Raw genomic sequence first — 25,530 nt, forward strand, 5'->3', positions numbered from 1 at the left:
TGATCTAAACATGAGTTGTAAAACATATTGACAAATTGAATAAAAATGCAAGACCCAGATTGACAATTGGATGAAAATTTAGGACTCAACTATACACCATCTATAAGAAACCTACTTTAAATATAAAAGCATAGATGGTGGTTAAATATAAAAATATGAACCAAGGTATATCATGTTGTGATGGTTTAGATCATGCATATACTTGGCCAAGTTATGGTGTCCAGTTGTTTGGTCAAGCAAGGACTGGCCTGATTGTAACTGTGAGAATATTTCATAGACTTGAATCATCAATAAGTTGATTGCATCTATGGCTGATTACATCTACAATCAACTGAGGAGACTGCCTTCAACAATGAGAGATGTTTCATCTAATCAGTTGAAGGCTTTAAAAGGAGAAGTGATGAATTCAGTAGTCAGAAGAGAGAATTTTCATCTCTACTTCAGCCAACCAGCATTTCCTGGGGAATTCACTGATAACCTTCACTGGAGTTCCCAGCTTGTGGCTGCACTACAGAATTTGGACTTGCCCACCCCATAGTCACATGAGACAATTCATATAAATATCTCAAATTTACATATATCATCTGTTGGTTCAATTTCCCTAGAGAACCATGATGACTACAAATGCAAATAGTAACCAAAAGAAAGCTAAAATACTTAGTCCATATTGAAATTTCCAACATACCTTCCACAACCACATCTTCAATGCCACTCACATACTACATTTTTAAAGCCATACTATAATACTTTCCATTTCTTAAATATAAAAATGTCTTGTCTTGCAAATGTGATTTCATTTGTCCAGAGCTCTTTAATGGTTTAATGTTTGTCTTATTTACTGCTGTCTTTTTCTAAATCTATTTATATTAACTTGGCTATTTAAATATTTCCTTAATCAATAAGCTGAATAGGAAGAGAGGATTAGACACAATTAAGCATTAGCAATGAAACAGAATAACTCATGGGGAAGAGATTGTAATACTGAAAAAGTCACAAAATAATAAATAATAGGGGAAACTTGAATAAGCAAAGGTAGAAATGGACATAAAGATTAATGAAAGGTAGAATTAAGAATAAGATAATGGTAAAGAAAAAGAAATAATGAATGAAAACACAGGATAAGGAATTGAATAATCCAATATCCTTAATAACTGCTTGCAAACCTCAACTATAACCTGCAATGGAAAATGTACCTCATTGTAGAATGTGAAGGTCTGAAACATACAGACATACTGGCCTTCATCTGATGGATGGAACTCACGGAGCCTCAAGGCAACAATGCCTTGGGTAACGTTCTCCTTCAGAAACTCAGTCATTTCATGATATTCCTTCCTTTCCAATTCCATATAGTCTTGGCCATCTTGATACATATGAATCACAAATGGGATTCAATCCTGGAACCATCTCACCTTCATGCCTTGGGCATCCATTGAGGGACTGAGGTGGCCAGAGAAGACAACTTCTTTGAATACATGAGCAATAACAGGTTGGGAAGTTCCATTCACTGTGAACTGTCCTACAAGATTATTCCAGAGATTGAGTTAGGAAGATAAGCCCAGTGTAGATAATGTATGAGTAAAAAGTAGTTCTAAAATATTTAGAAATTCAGCAATGAAACCATAATCCCTTCATTTACTCAGTGATTTACTTACCAAGCAAACTCAAGTGGCTATATATAAAGCTTTAGCTTAGAGATGAAATGTCCTATCAAATTGCTTTGCAGAATGAACACAAAGGACCCACCTCTAAGGCAAGTTTCATCAAAACTGAAATTACCAAGTATAAAGAAACAACCTCAATTTTTTGACCAATAACACTAAAACATGTCAACTACAAAAATATAAGAAGAGGAATGGCTTCATACTTATCTATGGCAACAATGAATGAAAAATTGACTTAAAGTTCTAGGTAAAATCATTTTTAAAACCCGGTGAAAGGAGGTGGGGCAAGATGGTAGCACAGAGAGGTTGGAATTTAGTTAGTCCCCTAGAACAACCAGTAAATAGCCAAGAACAACTAGAAAATAGTCTAGAACAATTGATGGGGGGAATTCTGTGATTGGACATCACACACCAGTCAGGAAGTGGTGGAATGGCTGAGATTGCAGCATAGAACAGCAAGTAAAGCTCCCCAAACTGTGAAGCTGCCACCCCTCCCCCACTGACAAAGCAGGCTGAGTTGCAAAAATTCACTGTGGGAGAAAGTAGCAGTCCCTGCTGGGAGAAAGAGAAGGTAGCTCAACCAAGCTCCAATTGTGGTTTTAATTAACAATTTTGGACTACTGAATACATGCTATGAGCACAGATAAACACAGAGCATGCAAGAAAGGAACCGAGAGATTTACCCTGGCAGAGAGGAGGCAGGGCTGATGGAAAAAAAAATACATATATAAATAAAAACATAGGCTTTTGGAGTCCGCTGAGCTCAGAATACTGGAAAAAGGCTGTGTCCCAAAAAAGGGCACACACAGTACCAGGTACCAATTGTAGTTCTTGCCTGGTGAACTAGAGGACTGGCGACTGGCTCTGAAATGGTACTTCTTGCTTTTTTCCCTTTTTTTCTCTCATTATAAGTAGCTCATTAGAGAAAGCCTCAGGCATTTTCAATTGTCAGCACTGACCCAGGGAAAGGTGGATATAAGATAGAGAGCCAAAGGAAAAACTCAAGTGCAAGAGATGATACCCTGAAGGAAGAAAAGGAGGGGGCAGAGCCCAGCTCAAGTGGTGGACCTCCCTCAGGGAACACAGACCCCAGGGCCTGGGGGGGAATAAAACATGGAAACAGCTTAAGCTTGGCTTCTGATACCCTCGGTCACTGGCCTGGACAGGATTCACTGAGAGTTAAATACCTCTTTACACTGGTGGGGAGCTGTGGGCTGACAAGTACCAACTGCTGAGCAGGACAGGAAAAGCACCAGGTATAGTGACATCACTGAAAAATCTGACAATCTTCTGGGTTTCACCCTCAGGGAAAATTGATACTGTATACACTCTCCTCCTGAGACCTGGGTTGATTTGGTTTGGGAAAATCTGATTGGGGTAATAAAGGAAACTGGATGCCTAGGCAGCAGAAAATTATAATTACACTAGGAAGAGGGAAGATATGGCCCAGTCAAAGGAACCAACATACACTTCAACTGAGATACAGGAATTGAAACAACTGATTATTAATCAAAAAAATTTAAATCAATTCAAAAATAAAATCAACGAGTTGAGGGAAGATATGGCAAAAGAGATGAAGGATATTAAGAAGACATTGGGCTCATTGAACCGCAACCGGCCGAGAAGATCGGCAAGATGAAGAAGTTGCGAAGAACTTTGTCGGAGAGTTTCAGCCGCATCGCTTTGAAGAAAGACGATACCACCTTTGATGAGATATGTGTCACAAAGATGTCAACACGGAACTGCCAGGGAATGGACTCAGTGATCAAACCCCTGGACACAATTCCTGAGGATAAAAAAGTCAGGGTTCAGAGGACACAGAGCACTTTTGACCCATTCGAAAAGCCAACTAATCAAGTGAAGAGGGTGCATTCCGAGAACAATGCTTGCATTAACTTTAAGACCTCCTCTGCGGGGAAAGAGTCGCCTAAAGTTAGACGGCACTCCAGCCCCAGCTCGCCGACAAGTCCCAAATTTGGAAAAGCTGACTCATACGAAAAACTGGAAAAGCTAGGGGAAGGATCTTATGCTACAGTATACAAAGGGAAAAGCAAGGTAAATGGGAAATTGGTAGCACTGAAGGTGATCAGACTGCAGGAAGAAGAAGGCATACCTTTCACAGCTATCAGGGAAGCTTCTCTGTTAAAAGGATTAAAACATGCTAACATAGTGCTGCTTCATGATATCATCCACACCAAGGAGACGCTGACACTTGTGTTTGAATATGTGCACACTGATTTATGTCAGTACATGGACAAACACCCTGGGGGGCTGCATCCAGACAATGTGAAGTTGTTTTTATTTCAGTTGCTGCGAGGGCTGTCTTACATCCACCAGCGGTATATTTTGCACAGAGACCTGAAACCACAGAACCTTCTGATCAGTGACACGGGGGAGTTAAAGCTGGCAGATTTCGGTCTTGCAAGAGCAAAATCCATCCCTAGCCACACATACTCCAATGAAGTGGTTACTTTGTGGTACAGACCTCCAGATGTTCTCCTGGGCTCGACAGAGTATTCTACCTGCCTTGACATGTGGGGAGTCGGCTGCATCTTTGTTGAAATGATCCAAGGGGTTGCTGCTTTTCCAGGAATGAAAGACATTCAGGATCAACTTGAACGAATATTTCTGGTCCTTGGAACGCCAAATGAGGACACATGGCCTGGAGTTCATTCTTTACCACATTTTAAGCCAGAACGCTTTACCCTGTACAGCTCTAAAAACCTTAGACAAGCGTGGAATAAGCTCAGCTATGTGAATCATGCAGAGGAACTGGCCTCCAAGCTCCTACAATGTTCCCCAAAGAACAGGCTATCAGCACAGGCAGCCTTGAGCCACCAGTATTTCAGTGACCTGCCCCCGCGGCTATGGGAACTGACTGATATGTCTTCTATTTTTACCGTCCCAAATGTAAGATTGCAACCAGAAGCTGGAGAAAGCATGCGGGCCTTTGGGAAAAACAATAGTTATGGCAAAAGTCTATCAAATAGCAAGCACTGACAAGCACAAAATTCTCAAGAGAGTGCAGGTTTTTAAAAGAAAAATGGCTGAAAGAGAAGAAACTGGTTTGATGCTTTATGAACTGGTTCACCAACCCATGGATCCTTGAAAATTGACTGTATTTTTGTAATTCAGCATTTTCAGGTCAGATGAGCTTTCAAATTATGGGGGAAAGTAGCACTGCAACTTGCATCTTCTGTCTTTTTAAAACCCAAATTAATTTCATAGGGACTGTTTAGCCAGCAGCATAACATGAGTGAAGTTTTCTCATAAATAGTGGGTGCGAGATGTGATGTGGCTAGTAAGCAAGATATCTATTACAATGCTTGGTCAAACTGTTATGAAGTTAGCAGTCACATATAGCAAGGAGTTATAATCAGTATAGGTGCTCTATCTTTCCTTTTCATTTAATGTTGATTCTTATGAATTTGAGATACAGAGAGAATCATTTCTGCCCTAAGTGCACTATATTGTATTATTAATACCAGGATAGCAGCCGAATCCCCCTAGACAGTCTTTGTGGTCTGCTGATGCTCTAAGAAGTGTCTGAGCATAAAAGGAGACTGTTTGAGTTGAAGTGGGCTGATGGTCTGGGATGACATTTGAATGCATGGAGGACAGTGTCTAAATGATAATGTCAAGAAGGGAAGGCAAAAAGAAGCTCAAAACTGTTCCCATTGTTCCACGGATGCTCATCACTCCTCCTGGGATATTCCTCACATGGGAGCTTTGTCTGGGTGGAAATGTAGAGTTAGGGGCCAGGAGGGATACAAACATGGCCCTGAGACAAAAGCCAGAACTTCAGGTCTTAGATACATTAAAATTCTAGACAGATAGCAAATGTAATGAGATCTACAACCTGAATGTATTTCAGTTTTAACAAAATTAAACATTTTAGCTAAACTATTACAAGTATATTTAACAAAATGGTTGCAATACTCTGAGATGCTTCTATGAATAAAGCTTTTAAGAACATCAAAAAAAAAAAAAAAAAAAAAAAAAGAAGACATTGGGCCAATATAAGGAAGAACTTGAAAGTTTGAAAAAACAATTGGCAGAACTTATGAGAATGAAAAGCAGAATACAAGAGATGAAAAACACAGTGGAGATATACAACAGCAGGTTTGAAGAGGCAGAAGAAAGTATTCATGAACTGGATAACAGGACATCTGAAATCCTACACAAAAAAGAATAGATAGGGAAAAGAATGGAAAAATATGAGCAAGGTCTTAGGGAACTGTGTGACAATCTGAAGCACCCAAATATGTGTCATGGGTGTCCCAGAAAGAAGAAAAGGGAAATGGTGCAGAAAGAATAATGGGGAAAATAATCACTGAAAATTTGCCACCTGTTATGGAAGATAAAATGTTACAGATCCAAGAAGTGCAGCATACCATGAAGAGAATAGATCCAAGTATACTGACTCCAAGACGTATAATAATTGCATTATCAAATGTCAAAGACAGAGAGAATTGTGAAAGTGGCAAGAGAAAAGCAAACCATCACATCTAAAGGAAGCTCAGTAAGACTATGTGCAGATTTCTCAGTAGAAACCATGAAGGAGAGAAGACAGTGGTATAATATATTTAAGATACTGAAAGACAAAATCTTCCAACCAAGATTTCTATATCTGGCAAAAGTGTCCTTCAAAAATGAGAGAGTTCAAAATATTTTCAGACAGACACTGAGAGAGTTTGTGAACAAGATACCTGCTCTACAAGAAATACTAAAGGAATAACCACAGGCAGATAGGATAAGGCAGGAGAGAGAGGTTTGGAGGAGAGTGTAGAATTGATGTCTAGCAGTAAGGGTAAAAGGGAGAGAGAGAAAAAAATAAAAGTAAAATAAGATATGACATATGAAATCCAAAGACAAAATGGTAGACAATAAACATTGCATTGAGTGAAATTAGCCAGAAAGAAAAGGATGGATACTATATGGTCTCACTAACATAGAGTAACATTGATAAGCAAAATCTGGGAGTTGAGAACACAGGATATCATAAGGTAGAAAGAGGTTATAGATCAGGCATTTGATGCTGAAGGATTACAGAAGTTTCAACAGGATAGATTGTGTAGATCCACAAATGGAATGGATAGCATTATTGTGTTTGATGGTAACACAAAATTGTAAGTATTCTCAACAAACATGACTGTGAGTATGGTTGAAAGAGGAGGCTAAGGGCATGTATGACACCAGAAGAAAAGATAGAAGATAAAGACTCAGATTACATAACTTTGCAAAACCTAGAGTGGTCAATGATGGTGATTAAATGTACAAATATAAGAAAGTTTTTAAATGAGGGAGAGCAAATGAATACCAACATTGCAAGGCATTGAAAATTGGATGGTGTAGCGGAAAATACAATCAATGGAAACTAGAGTCTGTAGTTAATGGTAACTTTGTAAGATGCTTCCATTAATTATAACAAGGAAATATACCAAAGCTAAATGTCCATAAGAGGGGAATATAAGGGAATGATATGGGATTCTCAGTGGTGGTGATGCTGTCTGACCTTTTCCTTGTATTTTATTTTTATTTTTCTTCTATCATTTGTATTTTTATTCTTCATTTTTTTCTTTCCTTTTCCTATTTATTTGAGGAAGAGATGGAAATGTCCTCATATAGATTGTGGTGGTGAATGCATTATTATGTGATTAAACTGGGAATCATTGATTGTGTACTTAGGGTGGATTGAATGGTGTGTGAATAAAACTGTTAAAAATAAGCAGAGGATACAAGTGGTGGAGAACATGTGGATAGAGAGGTGTACCTATTCCCTGTTGGTAGGGAAGTACAGTGGTGCAGCCCAGTCAGAGGGCAATATGGTGGTTCCACAGGAAGCTAACTATGGGGTTGCCATATGGTCCTGCAACCCTATTATTGGGTATATACTTGGAAGAACTGACAGCAGGGACATGAGTGGACATTGTACACTGGTGTTTATGGCAGCCATATTCATGATTTGCAATGGATGGAGATGGTCTAACTGTACATCGACTGATAAATGGAATGGTGAACTGTGGTGCACACATAAAATGGACTCCCAAGGGATGGCAAGAAGAAATGAAGCTGTGAGGTGTACACCTAGGTGAATGGACCTTGAGGACATTATGTTGAGTGAAATAAGCCAGAATTGAAAAGACAAATATTATAACACCTCACTAATATGGACTAACTCTAATATATGTACAAACCCTGAGAATTGAATCTGAGAACATAGGTTATCAGGATAAGGCTTATGGTAAAGGTTCCTAGACTGCAAGTGTTTACAGCAGTCACAATTATTCAAGAGTTGCAGTGGTTGTCTCTAAATTCTGAGATGCTGAGCTGTTTGTGTATAACCTGATTGGTCCCTGTAACTTTGGTTATTTGTGCGACATCTGAGACTCAGAGCCAGAGTTCAGCAGCTATGACTGTCAGCGTTACCCCATACAGCAAATGTTAAAAAAGCTGAAGAAGACATCAGACTTCAATTAGAGATATGAATGAAACAGAGTTGATTAAAATTAAGGTAAACCAGATTAAAGTGTGAAGGATGATATTGACTGTGTTTTAAAACTCAATTTCTGTGTGAGACCAGAGGAAGAGATCTTTGGTGCAAAATCTATACTTTCTGTAGCACACTATATAATTTAACTTGTATGGTTAGTTTATTCAAACACCATAATTACATGGAACCTTGAATGAGAAGTGAGAGCTCGTTAGTTTGTACAGGTTAACATGAAACCCCAATACATCCCAGAGTAATTTGGGCAGATAATAAGTAGTATTAGCCCTTGAGGGCCTGGGAAAAATTATGGAAATATTAAACTTCACCACCTGGGGAATTACTGATACTCTCACAAGCATTGGGGACTAACATTATAGTCAGCCAAATCCTTGATTGTGGGGCTTGCCCTTATAAAGCTTGTTACTGAAAAGGAGAGGCTAAGCCTACTTATAATGGTGTCCATGAGTCACTCTCAGAGAACCTCTTTGGTTGCTCAAATGTGGCCTCTCTCTCAAAGCCCACTAGGAAAGTAAACTCACTGCCCTCCCCTGCCACATTGGACAGGGGTCCCAGGGGTTTAAATCTCCCTGGTAATTGGGACATGACTCCCAGGGATGAGCCTGGACCTGACATCATGGGATTGAGAATGCCTTCCTGACAAAAAGAGGGAAGAGAACTGAAACAAAATAAAGTTTCATTGGCTGAGAGATCGCAAATGGGGTCAAGAGGTAATTCGGGAAGTTAATCTTATGCATTATAGATATATCCCTTTTTAGTTTTCAATGTATTAGGATAACAAGAAGGAAATACCTGCAACTGATGAACTGCAATCTGGCATCCTTGGTTCTTCAAGAAGATTTCATTACCATATAGCTTATATGGTAAGACTGTGTGATTGTGAAAACCTTGTGGCTCACACTCCCTTTATCCAGTGTATGGACAAATGAGTAGGAAAAGGGGAACAAAAGGTAAGTGAATAATGTGGGGGAGGGGAAGGAGATGTTTTGGGTGTTCTTTTTTACTTGTATTTTTATTCTTATTTTTTGAAGTAATGAAAATTCAAAAATTGTGGTGATGAATGCACAACTATGTGATGATACTGTGAACAAGTGATTGTACACTTTGGATGATTGTATGGTATGTGAATATATCTCAATAAAATTGCATTTAAAAATAAACCTGATGGAAAATCTTAAATGGTGTGTAGGAAGAATTGATGTATTCGCATATGAATCCAGTGGCTTAGGAAGTTTTCTACTGATATGCATCTTCTGAGGCAGTTGCTTGAAAAGGGATTCTAGTTTAAAATGTATGAATATTAAGCTTTGTTGGAAATGTGAAAGAAAAGTGTTTGAGAACCAACTTAGAAGACCAAGAAGTCATAGTATTACAGCTATCTGAGGACTCCAAAATGAGGTAAAAAGAGTAGAGAGTCACAAACTCAAAAAAATAATGTCTTCAAAAAGAATGGGATGGAAATCAAGCAACTGACAAAATGAATTATATGTAGTGGTAAATTAAAAGTATGTTGAAGAAAGCAAATACTTCTTCTTTCAGCAAGAAATGAGAAAGGCATTCCGAAGTTGAACAGCATGAGCAGAAGCACAGAATAAAGCCAAGTTCTGTATATGAAGAAGATTTAATATAGTATTATTGTAGTATAAGAAATATTGCTTTATAAGAAAAGAACATTTATTTGTCCTTTTCTAGGAATAGCATTGCTGTAGGAGAAGGGACACTGAGCTTTAAAGGAGAGTCAATCATGGCTCAGTCATTCATCCACCATAAACAAGACTATATAGATATAATTATTGATGATCAACTTTTAGAATGAAATTAATGACTAAACAGTGCACATGCAGAGCTTATTACAGAAAAGAAAGAATGGTTTTCAAGAATGACAATGTATAAAGAGAGACAGAGATGGAAGAAGCTGTGGGGTAGAATGAGGGAACCAAAGGGAAGGAATGAGGTGGGCAATTAAGCACTATGGAAAAATTAAATAAAAAAATAGTGATTTAATGTACAAAATAAATTCCCAAAGGAATTAAAATATTTATCAAAATTTAAGAAAGGAAGAGATGGCCTAGGTCAGTTCTGAGATTGTATACATATCAGAAAATTAATGGGTATGTCCTAAAATTTAAAAATTGTGAAATAAGAGTTAACACTAACTATTTAATGATGTGGAGATCAACAATATAAAAATGTTGTAAAATACAATATTGTAAGTATAACTAACAAAGCTGAGTCTGAGTATGGCTGAAAGAGGAAGATTAGGGTCATGTATGTCACTAAAAGGAAAGGTAGAGGATAAAAACTGGGACTGTATAACTTAGAAAAACTAGAGTGAATGATGACAGTGGTTAATTGTACAAATATAATAAAGCTTTTACATGAGTTAGAACAAATGTATATCATTATTACACAGTGTTAATAAACGGGTAGTCTATGGGAAAATGCAATTAATTCAAACCAAAGTCTATATTTAACAGTAACATTGTAATATTCTTTCACTTATTGTAAAAAAGGCACACTACCAAAGGTAATTGTCAATAATAGGGAGATATGAAGGGTTGGCATGGGATTTTTTGGGAAGAAATTGGAATGTTCTCATATGGATTGTCTTGGTGAATGTATAACTATGTGATTATACCAGAAGACACTGATTATGCAGTTAGGATAGATTGTATGGATTGTGAATAAAACTGCTTAAAAAATAAACAGAAAACTAAAAAAAAGAGGCTATACATTTACCCAAATAAACAATATAATTGACCTCATATTTGACAAACATCACCACATTTTCTGAACCAATGAGAATAATAATGGAAATTTACAATAAAAATGTAAATAGAAATCTGTCTACTTGTAATCTTTAAGTACATTACTGACATACTCTTGAATCAAAAGGTAACTCAAACATGCAATTAAAGATTAATTGGAAAGTATCAACAAGGAAAACTTCAGGATGCAGAGAAATCAAATATGGAGATAAATGCATAATCTTTATTCCAATGCAAGAAAAATAAAAGAAACTAAACTCAGGGCTCAACTCAAGAAACTAAAATTTAAATAACAATAAACCTGAGAAAAATCAAGGAAAAAGAAACAAAAATAAAAATCCATGTGTTTAATTACATAGAACTTTGACTAGGAAGTGAGACGTGGTAGGTTTGTATAGGTTAATGTGAAATAGTGACACATCCCAGAGTAATTTGGGCAGATAATAAAAAATATATTTACAGCCTCCCCCTCCCCAACTCCGAGGATCTGGGGGAAGGTGCGGATGTGTTGGACATCCTCACCTGGACTGGTGTTGATGTCACAAACATTGGGACTGGCGGTTTGATGTGCTGAGCCCTCGAGCATGGGACTTGCCCTTATGAAGCTCATTACCACAAAGGAGAGTCTAAAGTTGTATGTAATGGTGCCTAAGAGTCTCCCCCTGAGTACCTCTTTGTTGCTCAGATGTGGCCCTCTCTCTCTCTAACTGAGCCATCTCGACAGGTGAACTCGCTGCCCTCCCCCCTATGTGGGACCCAACTCTCAGGGGTGTAAATCTCCCTGGCAACGCAGAGTATGACTCCCAGGGATGAATGTGGACCCGGCATCATGGGACTGAGAGTATCTTCTTGACCAAAAGGGGGATGCAAAATGAGACGAAATAGTTTCAGCGGCTGAGAGATTCCAAATGGAGTCAAGAGGTCACTCTGGTGGACATTCTTATGCACTATATAGATAACACCTCTTAGGCTTTAATGTATTGGAATAGCTAGAAGTAAATACCTGAAACTACCAAACTCCAACCCAGCAGTCTGGACTCCTGAAGACAATTATATAATAATGTAGATTACAAGGGGTGACAGTGTGATTGTGAAGACCTTGTGGATCACACCCCCTTTATCTAGTGTATGGATGAGTGGAGGAATTGGGATAAAAACTAAAGGACAAATGGGGTGGGATGGGGGATGATTTGGGTGTTTTTTTTCACTTTTATTTTTTATTCTTGTTCTGGTTCTTTCTGATGTAAGGAAAATGTTCAGTGATAGATTGTGGTGATGAATGCATAACTATGTTATCATACTGTGGACAGTGGATTGTATATCATGGATGATTGTATGGTGTGTGAATGTATTTCAATAAAACTGAATTTAATAAAAAAAAAAAGAGAATAAAGAGACATGACAACTACAAAAAAAAAAAAAAATCCATGAGTTAAGAAACTAGTGAAAATCATTAATTATATCCCAAGACGGAGGTTTAGGCAAAAATAGTAATAAAATATCAGATTAATCACAATAACAAATGCAAATTTTCAAAATTTAAGGAACATACATAGTAGAGAATATAAAAATCTCAATGGAAGGTAAAAGCTTTATATCCACAATATAATCAGCATTATTAAATTAATAATTTAAATTAAATTAATTTAATACAATTAAATTAACCAGCATGCAAGCAAAATTGTTAAACCTGCCAAAGGGATATGTCCAGAACTTGGCAACTCATATCATTATATTGCTTTATCCTTTAAAAACGTATAAGGAACTTTTCATTCTTATGCCATTTACTCTTGCAGACAAAAGAGAAATATTTAAAACCTCCCAATCAATTTCTAAAACTCTGTTGAGAATAATATCAAAATAAAGATGGATAGTGTTAAAATTATAGTCTAATCTCATATACAATTATATATGTCAAAATTAAATGTAGTAATGGTTCAGTGCAAAAATTCCACTATAAGCAAATAGAATTTATTCCAAATTGTATAAAGTCAAGATCCATTTAAGAAGATGTCATGAAGCATCATTTTGTGCAAATGTTTTACTGTAAGAGAAGAGAGTGTATTTGACCTTTCCTAAGACTCTCAAAGTTCTAGAAGATGGGGCTTTGGAGTTTCCAGTATTAGAATGGTCAACATTAGGAAATATAATGGATCCCATCAATATTCAAACAAAAAAGGTCTCTAATATCACAGAACTTCTTACTCATTCTTCCCACTGTTTGATTCTATTCTGTTCTTGAGGCCTACTGACACCCAGTAAATCTCTATAGTTTTTTCATTCATAATTGAAATATGATTGACTTTTAGAAAACCTTGTTGCAGTTTTATATCTTCCCACAAGTGTGTAAATACCTTTATGTCCTTGTAATCCATGCCTTAACAATACCATCAAGTTCTTTCTAATTTCAAATCTCCTATTTAACCATGGAGTACCCAGCCTTACCCCTCAGAGCACCTCTTAGACTTCTGCTCCAAACAAGAGAGCTCACATTGTGGTCCAGGCTATGTTATCCATAATACACAGTAGGCACAGAGCCATGGCCTAGAAAACAGCTTAATTTCTTTTCAAATAAGATCAAAAGTTGAATATAATTGAATCTAAATTATATTTGCACTTATTTCAACAAAATTATAAATATAATTATAAATATATTTTTATGGAGAAAGGGCAACATGAAAGCAAATGTGCTTAGCTTCATGAAAATCACACTGTGGCTGTCTCTGGGGAGCAGGCTCAGCCACCCTTCCTAAGGGGCCCATCATCACCCACTCCCTTGGGTTTACTAACTGTCTCCTAAGTCTTGGGTCTGCATCTGCCTTCCTTTCCTACATCTCTTTCTTGACTTATCTCTAAAGGAAAGCTTCCTAAGAAATGTTGGGTGGGGAGTGGTAAATATTTGTTTTCTTATGTCAGGAAAAATGTTATTTTCTATCTTAATTTAAGAATTCTAGGCTATGATGCTTTTCTCACAGAATTATAAGGACTTTTAATGTGGATTCTTATTATAGATAACGTGATACATTGGCCCTTGTTGCTAATCTCTTCATCTGTCTTTGAGCACCATGCCACTTGTCAAAGTCACAGGAGTGTCTTAGAATGACCAGGTCCCATCAAGAACAAAGGAGCATATTCAACAGAAAAATGCAGACTGAGTAAATGAAAATTCCCACCAGATGTGAGGGGGAAGGAAACAATCACAGGGGAAAAGGTGGAGCTTCTTGGGAGCAGATACGAGGAAGGTTGAACAGCTGCCAGAATCTTCCAGGGGCAGAGAGCCTTCTTCCTCTGATCATACAGGGCAGCCAGCCTAATCCAAGGTGAAAGGTTTTGAAAGGTAGAAAGCACCGTATTTCCTCTTTCCTTGTCAAAATTCACACGTTGGATGCCTTCTAAGGTGTCACCAAATGGGAGCATAGTAACTGAGTCAGGGATGAAGCCTCCCTTTACTTTTAAGTCCCTGAAAGCATGCAGGGTGTGTGACCAGCACCAAATGTTCTTGAATGGCTCAGCCTATAAACAAAAGTGTAGTACAGGCCTTAGGGGTAAGGAACAAATATCCAAACAGAGAAAGTGATGGATTAGATTGTCTTTATTTCAACAAATACTAATTGAACACCTACTATATGCCAGGTATATTTCTAAGTGTTTAGGAAAAATCCAGACTGATGCATGTGTGGAGCTTATGTTTTAGTGTGTGGAGACAAGCACAAAAATAAAATATGTAAATTAAACAATATGTTAGACATTTTTAATTAATATAGAAAAACAGATTATATAAACAGAGGAAGATTGCTTAGGAGTGCCACCACAGACAGGAGACAGCCAGAAAAGGTAAAGTTGTTTGTATACAGAAGTTAGAAGGAAATGAGGAGGAGAATGCCTGATTTAAAAATAAAAATTTTGTATTATTTGATATTTTTAAAATTGATTCAAAGAAAAATCATTTATAACATGAAGAGACTTCTGGACAACTAAGATGACAGCATGAGTCACTCCAGGGTCCATTTCCCCATAGAACCTTTGAACATATATTATAAGCTGTCAGAGCCATCTTCCTCAGAGCTCTGGAGAACATTAAAGAGTCATATTAACTGGGAAAGGGCCAAACAAGTAAGCACAATTTCAGAACGGTTGGGAAATCCCATGGCACACTTACTGGCCCCTTTCCTGCTGTCTCTGACTCCATCTGGTGCTGGCCTTTGTTTCAAGTATGGATTTCTGACCATATTTCAGAGAAAGCAGTATAGCTGCAATGCACCTACTGGGGTGAATATAGATCTTTGACAGTCTATCTTGCTGAAAACTGAAGGTCTCAACCAGGACACTTGTATCTAGCTTGCCATCTCAGAACTTGCCCTACATTCAAGAGCAGTTTGTGGGCAGCTAAATCAGTGTAAGAAACAATCTAAACACAATGGCCAGGAGTAAAAGACCACTGTCTTTAAGATGAGCCCCAGGAATGGAAAGCAGAGCTCCAAGCCCTGAAAGGCAATTTCACAGGGAGAAGAATGGGCATTCAGATCCCTGTAAAGGGGAATTCCTAAGGCAATAAGTGCATACCCAGGGCAAGTCACATATACAGAAGGTAGAAGAACCTGTACATTTACTGCCTGCTGATCTTCTGGAAAAGATAACCAGTGCACAATTTGGAATTTGCAAAGACTGCAAAAGATGTTCTTTGTGTTGGTTTGATTGTTTATGTTAGCTCCTGTAACTCAGGAAAAATCTATGTCATATCACTAAATGGATATAAACTTAAGGAACAGAAAACTGAGGAATGAAGTTCCAGAGTTAAAATATTAAATATTATATGGTGGCCAGGAAAATATTATAAGAAAAGCAAATAAATAGTATATTATGGACCATGGAAAGGATAATATAAAACATCACAAACAATCCTTGAAGAAGAACAGACTTTAGGCATACATGGCAATCACTTAAAAAATCAACTTAAATATTATCAAAGAACTAAAGGAAAATAAGCAGAAAAAAATAAGCATGCCAGGAAAATGATATACAAACAAAGAAGATATCAAGAGATAAAAGTTATTAAAAACAACTAAACAGAGCTGAAGACCAAAATAACACAAATTAAAAATTCCCTAGAGGGACTCAATCACATATTAGAAATGGAAAAATAAAGAATCAATGAACTCTAAAATAAGAAAATATATAGTAATTCAGCCTGAGAAGCAGAAAGAAAAACAAGAATGAAGAAAACGAATGGAGACTAACAGACCTGTATGGAAACCATCAAATATACCAGTATATACATTAAGATAATTCCAGAAGGAGAAGAGGGAAACAAGCAATATTCAAAGGGGGTATTCAAAGAAATAATGCTGGAAAACTTCCCGTATTTAATGACAGATAACAATATCATCAATCGTATCTTGAGTGATTATAAAACCCAAATAAAGCTAAACTCAAAGAGATCCATGGTTGTACACATCATGCTCAAACTGCCAAACACCAAAGACAAAGAGAGAATCTGAAAGCTGCAAGAGAGGACCAGTATGTAATGTGCAAGGAGACACAAATAAGGTTAATTGCCAATTTCTCATCAGAGACAGTGGACCAAGAAGGCAGTGGGAGAAAATATGGTCTGTATTCTGGTGGGAGTGGACCCATTATAAATAACATATCTTTAAGATATTACTGCAGCTAAGATGTGGTCCATCTTAATCAGGTTGGGCTTGGCCCAGATTTGTGAAGTCCTTTATAAGCACAGGGAAAGTCAAATGGTAAGACGCAGGGTGCAGTCAGAAACCAAAGTCAATGGAACCCATTGGAGAAAGGATAAGACATGGCTACATGCCTTGTCATGAGCCAGGAAAACCATGAACCCCAGAGACTGCCAGACACCATAAGCTACTGATCCTGAAAGAAAGCAAGAATTCCAAATTCTGAAACCGTGAGCAAATGAATTCAGGTTGTTAAGCCAACCCACGGCAGTTTTTTGTTTTTCTGTTTTTTTTTTGTTTTTTTTTAGCATCTAGAAAAAGCAAACAATGTCAATTCTACTCACAGTGATTGACAGATTGAACACAATCCCAATAAGAATTTCAACAGCCTTCTTGCAGAAACATAAAAGCCAAATGTTAAATATATGTGGAAAGAAAATGGGCACCAAAAGCCAAAATTCTCATGAAAAAGAACAAAGTTGGAAGACTCATATTTCCTGGTTTTAAAAATTATTACAAAGCTACAGTTATCAAAACAGCACAGTACAGGTCCAAGGAGATACATATAGAGGAATGGACTCTAATACTGAGTTCAGAAATAAACCTTCACAGCTGTAGCCAGTTAATTTTGGACAAGGGTTCCAAATCCACTAATAGGGAATAAATAGTCTCTTCAACAAATGATGCTGAGAAAATTGGATATCCATATGCAAAAGGATGAAAGTAGATCCTTACTTACCTGAAACCATATACAAAAATTAACCCAAGAAGGAAAACGGATTGAAGACCTCCCTATAAGACCAAACATATATAAAACTCCCTAAGAAAAGAAAGGGAAGCAACCTCAAAGCCTTGTGTTAGATAATGGTTTCTTACACTTTACACCAAAAGCATGAACAACAAAATAAAATACAGATTAAAAAAGATTTCATAAAATTGAAACTCAATGAAACCAAAGTTGTTTTCTTTGAAAAGATTAATAAAATTGATAAACTTTTAGTTAGACTGAAAGTTTTGTTAATGGATTATGCTGATGGTACCGCCACCACATTAACACCATTGAATTACATAATTGAATCCGATTGAAAGGGGAAATTTAGGTTATATATACATATACACACACACATATATATATGTATGTATACACACACATACATACATGTATATATAGTTATATATGTTTATACATATTTATATCATTAGAATGAAAATTTAAATATACCATAAAGACAGTGACTCAATGTAAAATATGGACTATAGTTAAAAGCATAATTAACATAACATTGTTTCATCAATTTCAACAAAGTCATCACAGTAATACAAAGTATTAATACTATGAAACACTCTGACAGAAGTATATGGGGACCTGCAGTTACTGCCTGATTTTCCTATAACCCTACATCTTCTCTAATAAAAAATAAGTGGAAAGAAAAAAGCAAAAAAAGACAAAGAAAGAAAGATCTACAATCAGTTACCTAACCTCAAACTTTAAGAAACTAAAACAAAAAAAATGCAGAGGGAGGAAAATTAAAAATATTTGAGTCAATATGAATGAAATATATAAAAGAAAAACAATTGAAGACATGAATGAAGCCAAAAAATGGTTCCTTTAAAAGATCAATAAGTTTGACAAACTCTTAGACTGACAAAGAAACGAAAGAGAGGAATGCAGTTAACTAAAATCCGAAGTGAAAGAGAGGGAAGTAACACTGACCCAGTGGTAAGAAAAAGAATTTACAAAGGATGCTATGGACAATTGTATGCCAACAAATTATACAACTCAGATGAACTCACACATTTCTAGCAGTATACAAACTATCTACCCAGACTCAAGAAGAAATAGAAATCTCAACAGACCAATTACAAGAAAAGAGATTGGATCATTAAACAAAACATCCCAAAAAGTGAAGTTCTGCATCAAATTGATTCATGAGTAAATTTACCAACTATTTCAGGAAGAATAAACACCAATTCTCATCAAACTCTTCCAAATAATTGAAGATGAGGGAACCTTCCGAACTCCTTCTATGAGGCCAGTACCACCATTATATCAAAGTTATATACAGACATCACAAAGAAAAGAAAATTACATCCCAATACCCTCATCAATTTAGAGACAACAATCCAAAAGGAAATACTAATCAACTGAATCCAGCAGCATATTTAAAGAATTATATGCCATGATCCTTTGGGATTTATCCAAGGTATGAAAAGGTAGTTAAACAAAAGAAAATTAGTCAGTGTAATACAATGTTATTATAATGAAGTTTTAAAAAATAAAACATGATCACCAAAATTGATGCTGAGAAAGCATTTAAAAAAATTCAGTATCCCTTTATAATGAAACACTTAAAAATATAGGAATGGAAGGAAACTTTCTGAGCATGATAAAGGGAATACATGAAAGACCTGTTGCTAATATCAAACTTAAGGGTGAGAGACAAGAAACATTCCCTCTAATATCAGAAATAAGACAAGGATTCCCACTTTCACCATAGTTATTCAATAATGTACTGGAAGAGCTAGACAGAGAAAATAGGCAAGAAAAAGAAATAAAAGGCATACAAATTGGAAAGGAAGAAGTAAATCTTTCTCTATTTGCAGATGACATGATCCAATTTATAGAAAATTAAAAAAAAACTCATCAGAGCTATTGGAACTAATAAACATATCAGCAACCTGCTGTGGTACGGAAACAACAGGCACTACTCAGCAGTTTCTGTATACTATGAATGAACAAGCTGAAGAGGAAATCAAGGGAAATATTCCCTTTACAATACAAACTAAAACCATCAAATAGGTAGTGATTAGTTTAACCAAGGATGTTAAGGAATTGTACAATGAAAATCACAAAAATTGCTGAAAATAAAGATGACCTCTGTAATTGGTAGGATATTCTGTGTTCATGGATTGGAAGACTAAATATTTTTAATTTGTCAATTCTATTCAAAGTGTTTTGTAAGTTCAATTCAATCCCAATCAGAAATCAAACAGCTTTCTTTGCAGAAATGGGACAGCCAATCATCTTAGTTGTATGGAAGGGTAAGAGGCACCCAATAAGCAAATAATATTGAAAATGTAGGATATAGTTGGAGGACTCATGTTTCTTTATTTTAAAATTTAGTACAAAGCTACAGTAGTCAAAACAGTGTAATTCTGGCAAAAGGAGATAAATATATACTACTGGAATAGAATTGAGAATTCAGGAATAAACCTCACATCAATGCTAATGATATTTTGACAAGAGTCCACTCAATGGGGAAAGAACAGTCTCTTCAAATTGTGCTGAGTAAACTAGAAATCCCTATGCAAAAGAATGATAGTAGAACCTCACACCTTAAACAAAAATTAATTCTAAATGGATCAAAGACTTCAACTTAAGTAGCAAACTAAAATTTCTAGTATAATACTTAGGTATACATTTTCAGCATAGTTGTTAGGTAATGGTTTCTTAGAGTTTACATGAAAAGCACAAGTAACAAAAAGAACAAATTGAAATTAATAAAAAAATTAAAAGTGTGCATGAAAGGGCATTATCAAGAAATCAAAAGAACACCTAAAGAATGGGAGAAATATTTGGAAACCATGTATATAACAAGGGTTTATACTCAGAATATGTAAGAAATCTTACAAGTCAACAGCAAAAAGATAAAAACCCATTTAAAATTGGGCAAAGGACTTGAATTCACATTTCTGCAAAGCTATACAAATGGCCAATAAGAACATGAGAAGATGCTCCAAATCATTAGCCATTAGGGAAATGTAAATCAAAAACATAATGAGATGTCATTTCACACCACTAGAGATGCTACTATTAAAACATGAAAGATAAAAAATGTTGACAATGGTATGGAGAAATAAGAACTCTTGCACATTTTTGGTGGGTTTGGAAAATAGTGCATTGCTGTGATAAGGTTTGGCAGTTTCTCAAAAGTTAATGATAGAATTACCGTATGACCTATCAATCCTACTTGTAGGTGTATAGCCAAATAAATGCAAACCAGTGGCTCAAACAGATATTTCAACCCAGATGTTCATAGGGGCATTATTCATAACTGCCAAAAGGCGAAAGTTATCCAAGTGTCCATCAACAGAGTGATCAACAAAGTGTGTTATAATCACTCAATGGAATATTATTTGGTCATAAGAAGAAATGAAGTTCTGATACACGCTACAATGTGGATGAACGTAGAAGACATCATGTTGAGTGAAATTAGCCAAAAAGGAAAGGACAAATATTGAATGAGCTTACTTAAATGAAATATTTATTGTATGCAATTTGATTGAGTCAGAAATTGGAATAGAGCTTACCATGGATGGGGATAGGATTAGGCAATGGGTAGTAAATGTTTAATTGCTATAGAGTTTTTGTTTTGGTGATGGAATAGTTTGGTAATGGATGGTTGTGATGGTAGCACGATATTGTGAATGTGTTCAACACCACTGCGTTTTACACTTGTAAATAGTTAAAATGATTAAAATCAAGTTTTATATATATGTATATGTATTTGACTAGAATAAACTGGACAACACAAGAGTGAATCACAATGTGAATCACTATGGCCTATATTTACTAAAATAATAAAAATTTTTCATCAGTTGTAACAAGGGTACCAAATTAAGGCAAAATGTAATAGGAAAAATTGTATGTGGTGGGGGGTGAAGTATGTGGGAACTCTATTTTAGCCTGAAGTTTCTATATACTACAACTCATTAAGAAAAAAACAAAAAATAAAGGAAAAGTAGCATATAAAAGAAAGACTTTGCAACTGTTTGGGATTTTTCAGGCAATTTTGGAAATATAAAGCTAGAAAAATGAAATTCCTTTAATTTGTGTTGCAGGCATAATATGAGCAAAATAAAAGAGCAGCAGGTTTTTCCTGGAATCACCCTCCACTAGATATAGATAATCCTTAATTGTTATCATATTATTTATTTGAGAGTTTCACTTTCTCTGGTAATAATTTATAAAATGAAAACAGACATACCAGTGCACTGAAAATTCATAATCTGTTATTTGAGTTTTTGGAAATGCATGAAATTAATTCACCAGGCTTAGCTGATTACTATTACATCATGGAAAAACTTTCAGTATTTTTTTTCTGTTCTGTTGTTTGATTTTTCTAACATTCTGAGTGCATCTCATTAACTTTTTTTTTTCATTCTCTGTAACTCTGCATCTCTGTCTATTTTCTCCTGAAAGCAAAGTACTAGATACATGGTTTTGGACAGACTTAAAATTTTGTGGCTTTCTTTGTGCATTTGTTTGTTTATAACACTAGGATATTTTACCAAGTCTATTAGTAAAAACTATGTCTAATTAAAATTCACATTTTTGAATACTGTATCAAGAGATCCCAAATCTAGTACTGAGAGCAGTCGATAGAGACCATCCCTTAGGGAGGCACTTACATTTTACTTTTCTAGGCTTATCTTTATAGTTAGTGTCATGTAAAACTGAACAGAAGCAAAAATTAAAAATAGTAATTTATAATATCACATGTAATTTACATAGCACAAATCATCTTTTAATTTAATTTATTATTTTATCCTCACAGAAATTTGATATATTAGTATTTAAGTATTTTACAGAAAAAAAATGGCTGAAATCTAGATATTTAAATATTGTATGAACATGGATCAGAGAGAAAAGGGAAAGGAGAAGGACCCAGAAAGGCAGGCAGAGAAAGACAGACTGAAATAAGAGAAAGACAGACTGCCTTCTGGAGCCGGAAACTGGAAAAGAGCCAAAGACCAGGGAACGTTCTGTGAATGAAATGGCTCCGAGGCAGGGTTCCGGGAAGAAGCACAGCTGGTCCTTCCTCCCACTCACCTGAGCCTGGCAGGAGAAGCAGGGCTGAGAGCAGCAGGGTCCCGATGCCCACCCAGGAGGGCTGCATCCCCCAGCCCAGTATCAGACCCTGTCCTCACGTGGGCTGTCATGGGCATGTCCTGGGTTCTGGTTCAGGCTCACTCACACTCGTCCAGAAACACGGTGAACTTTGCTCCTGAAGGGAAAACTGGCTCATCACAACTCCCATACACTGGAAATGTAAAGCTGGCAACAGGTGGACGCTGAGCAAGCTGACTCGGCCTTTTATATATTAAAGGGCTAGATGAGGAAGGAAGAAAGATAAGGTGTGATTATGGATCACATGGGCTGATAGCAAAAAGAAAACTGATTCGAAACTGCTTTTCATACTTGCCTTTCTGATTCAGGGTTTCCTTTAATTAAGGACAGAAACCCACACATTCCTTTCTAAAAAAATTTTTGAAAAATTTTAAAAGTGATTATTGATTCCTCGGCTGCGGCCCTTGGGTCCCGGCGGCTGTGGCGGGGCGGAGGTCGTCCCAGACGGGCTGCCCTCGGGGCTTCCCCATGGAGGAGGCGGCGCGGACAGCTGCAGCCTCGGATGGTCGCACATCCTGCAGGACAGCGACGACGGCAGTGGCCGCGCGAGCGCAGGTCGGGGTGGCCGTGGCGGCCTGCGCGCGGGTGTGAGCCGCGGTGACCCCGCCGGCCCGAGGAGGGCGGCCGCGGGGCGGCCTGCGGACCCGATTTGAAGGCTGCATTGTCCTGCCTCCAGTACCAGCAGTTTCTCTGTTCTGTGATCAATGTGATTCACAGGAACTTCTTAAGTAGAAAACGAAATGATCCAGGGGCGTGGAAAATATGATTTTTATATTGGTCTGGGATTGGCTATGAGCTCCAGCATTTTCATTGGAGGGAGTTTCATTTTGAAAAAGAAAGGTCTCCTGCGACTTGCCAGAAAAGGCTCCATGAGAGCAGGTCAAGGCGGCCATGCGTATCTTAAAGAATGGTTGTGGTGGGCTGGACTGCTATCAGTGGGAGCTGGTGAGGTGGCCAACTTCGCTGCGTATGCGTTTGCTCCGGCCACGTTGGTGACTCCGCTGGGAGCGCTCAGTGTCCTAGTGAGTGCCATTCTTTCTTCATACTTTCTAAATGAAAGACTTAATCTTCACGGGAAAATTGGGTGTCTGTTAAGTATTCTAGGGTCTACAGTTATGGTCATTCATGCTCCAAAGGAAGAGGAGATAGAGACCTTAAATGAGATGTCTCACAAGCTGGGTGATCCAGGTTTTGTGGTCTTTGCCACCCTTGTGGTCATTGTGTCCTTGATATTAATCTTCATAGTGGGACCCCGCCATGGACAGACCAACGTTCTCGTGTATATAACAATCTGCTCTGTGATCGGAGCATTTTCGGTGTCCTGTGTCAAAGGCCTGGGCATCGCTATTAAAGAACTGCTTGCTGGAAAGCCCGTGCTGCAGCACCCGCTGGCCTGGGCCCTGCTGCTGAGCCTGGTGGTGTGTGTGAGCACACAGATCAATTACCTAAACAGGGCTCTGGACATATTCAACACCTCCATTGTGACGCCCATTTATTACGTGTTCTTCACAACATCGGTTTTAACTTGTTCAGCTATTCTTTTTAAGGAGTGGCAGAATATGCCTGTTGACGATGTCATTGGTACTTTGAGCGGCTTCCTTACCATCATTGTGGGCATATTTTTATTGCATGCCTTTAAAGATCTCAGTTTTAGTCTAGCAAGTCTGCCATTGTCTTTTCGAAAAGATGAGAAAGTAATGAATGGCAATCCCTCCAATATGTATGAAATTCTTAATAATAACGAAGAAAGCTTAACCTGTGGAGTTGAACGCACTAGTGAAAGTATCTCCCGAAGAAATGGAAACCTGGCAGCTTTTTAAAAAAGAAGAAGTTAAAAATTTAATCTATAGTTCTGCTATAAAGTGAATTTGAATATCTGAAAAAGCATAGTCCTCAAGTAAGTTTCTCTAAAGACAATCTTTTTAAAGGTTTCACTAATCGGGACCAAGATAATACTTTTCATACATTTAAACAATGGTAGCTCACTAAAATGACCTCAGTATGTGGCCGATTTCTGTTTCTAGTAACACTGTATTATTTTAGAGGTATTTTAAATTTTGAGTCCTTTACCCAAGACTAAATGCACTAGTGACAATTTTAAGTCTATAAAAATGCTTTATTTTTTCATTGGTATAAAAGTCTGAAATGTATATTTGTCATCTTCTCTGTCAATCCTGACCATTTTAAATTTTTTCAATTTAAAAAGAACAAAATTATCTGAATACAATATGCTCTGGTTTACCTTGCCTATAAAATGCCTCCTGTTTGATGAATTATTTTGATTTTGAACTGTTATTTTAAGGAAATCTTAAGTTACTAAATGAGGACAAACTCCAGACAAAAAAGATTAGGAAATTACCCCAAAGAAATATTTTTCCAGCTGTGACGTAATCACCACACATAAGATTCCATGCGCACAGTTGATGGACTACTTAGGCAGCAGTTTTGTTAAACCTGGTGCATCTTGCCTCTTTGGGAGTGGGCTCTTTTGGAGTCTGCCAGTTTTACTGTTCAGTTACTCTAATCTTGTGATGCCTGGAAACTTGATTATTTTACAGCAGCTCTTGTACTTTTCAATATATTTTCATAATGAGTTATATTTGTCATTTAGACCATTTAACAACTCTGGGAAGTAAAATGGCATCAGAAGACGAGGGTTATTTCTTGAATTTAACTCGTTACAATAAAAAGACAAATTGATAAAGTTCTTTTCTAAGTCTAAATGCTTGGAGCAAACTTAAAATGCTTGTAAAATACGATTTCTTTGTACCACGTATTTTATTTTGCTGCTTAAAGGGTTCACTTGAAACATTCTATATTTTGGTCTTAAAAAATGTTAGAGAACAGTTTTAAACATGTAAAAAAAGTAGACTAATATAACGACTTCAAAACCTGTCAACTTATAGCCATTAGTTTCTTAAAAAAAATATTGGGCCTGCCCTGTTCTGCTGCTCCTGCCCAAGATGCCAGCCTGTGGTCAGCATGGGCAGCA

At 36.9% G+C, this 25,530-nt stretch overlaps 2 protein-coding genes across 3 annotated transcripts; both read left to right on the forward strand.

Annotated features, from left to right (window-relative positions):
* The first annotated feature begins 3,266 nt into the window (after positions 1-3,266).
* On the forward strand, positions 3,267-5,605 carry LOC119524433 (cyclin-dependent kinase 14-like). 2 transcript variants are annotated; one of them, XM_037823099.1, is made up of 2 exons: positions 3,544-3,627; positions 3,717-5,605. In XM_037823099.1, the coding sequence occupies exons 1-2, from the start codon at positions 3,544-3,546 to the stop codon at positions 4,659-4,661; spliced, it is 1,029 nt and encodes a 342-aa protein (XP_037679027.1). In that variant the 3' UTR covers positions 4,662-5,605. The 2 variants fall into 2 exon arrangements, with proteins under 2 accessions (XP_037679026.1, XP_037679027.1); XM_037823098.1 differs by having other exon boundaries at positions 3,267-5,605.
* A 17,445-nt stretch (positions 5,606-23,050) lies between these two features.
* On the forward strand, positions 23,051-25,242 carry LOC119524435 (magnesium transporter NIPA2-like). The gene has a single exon (XM_037823102.1). The coding sequence runs from the start codon at positions 23,279-23,281 to the stop codon at positions 24,356-24,358; it is 1,080 nt and encodes a 359-aa protein (XP_037679030.1). The 5' UTR covers positions 23,051-23,278; the 3' UTR covers positions 24,359-25,242.
* The last annotated feature ends 288 nt before the right edge of the window (positions 25,243-25,530 follow it).

The sequence above is a fragment of the Choloepus didactylus genome (assembly GCF_015220235.1).
Source record: "Choloepus didactylus isolate mChoDid1 chromosome 11 unlocalized genomic scaffold, mChoDid1.pri SUPER_11_unloc1, whole genome shotgun sequence".
Classification (NCBI taxonomy): Eukaryota; Metazoa; Chordata; class Mammalia; order Pilosa; family Megalonychidae; genus Choloepus; species Choloepus didactylus.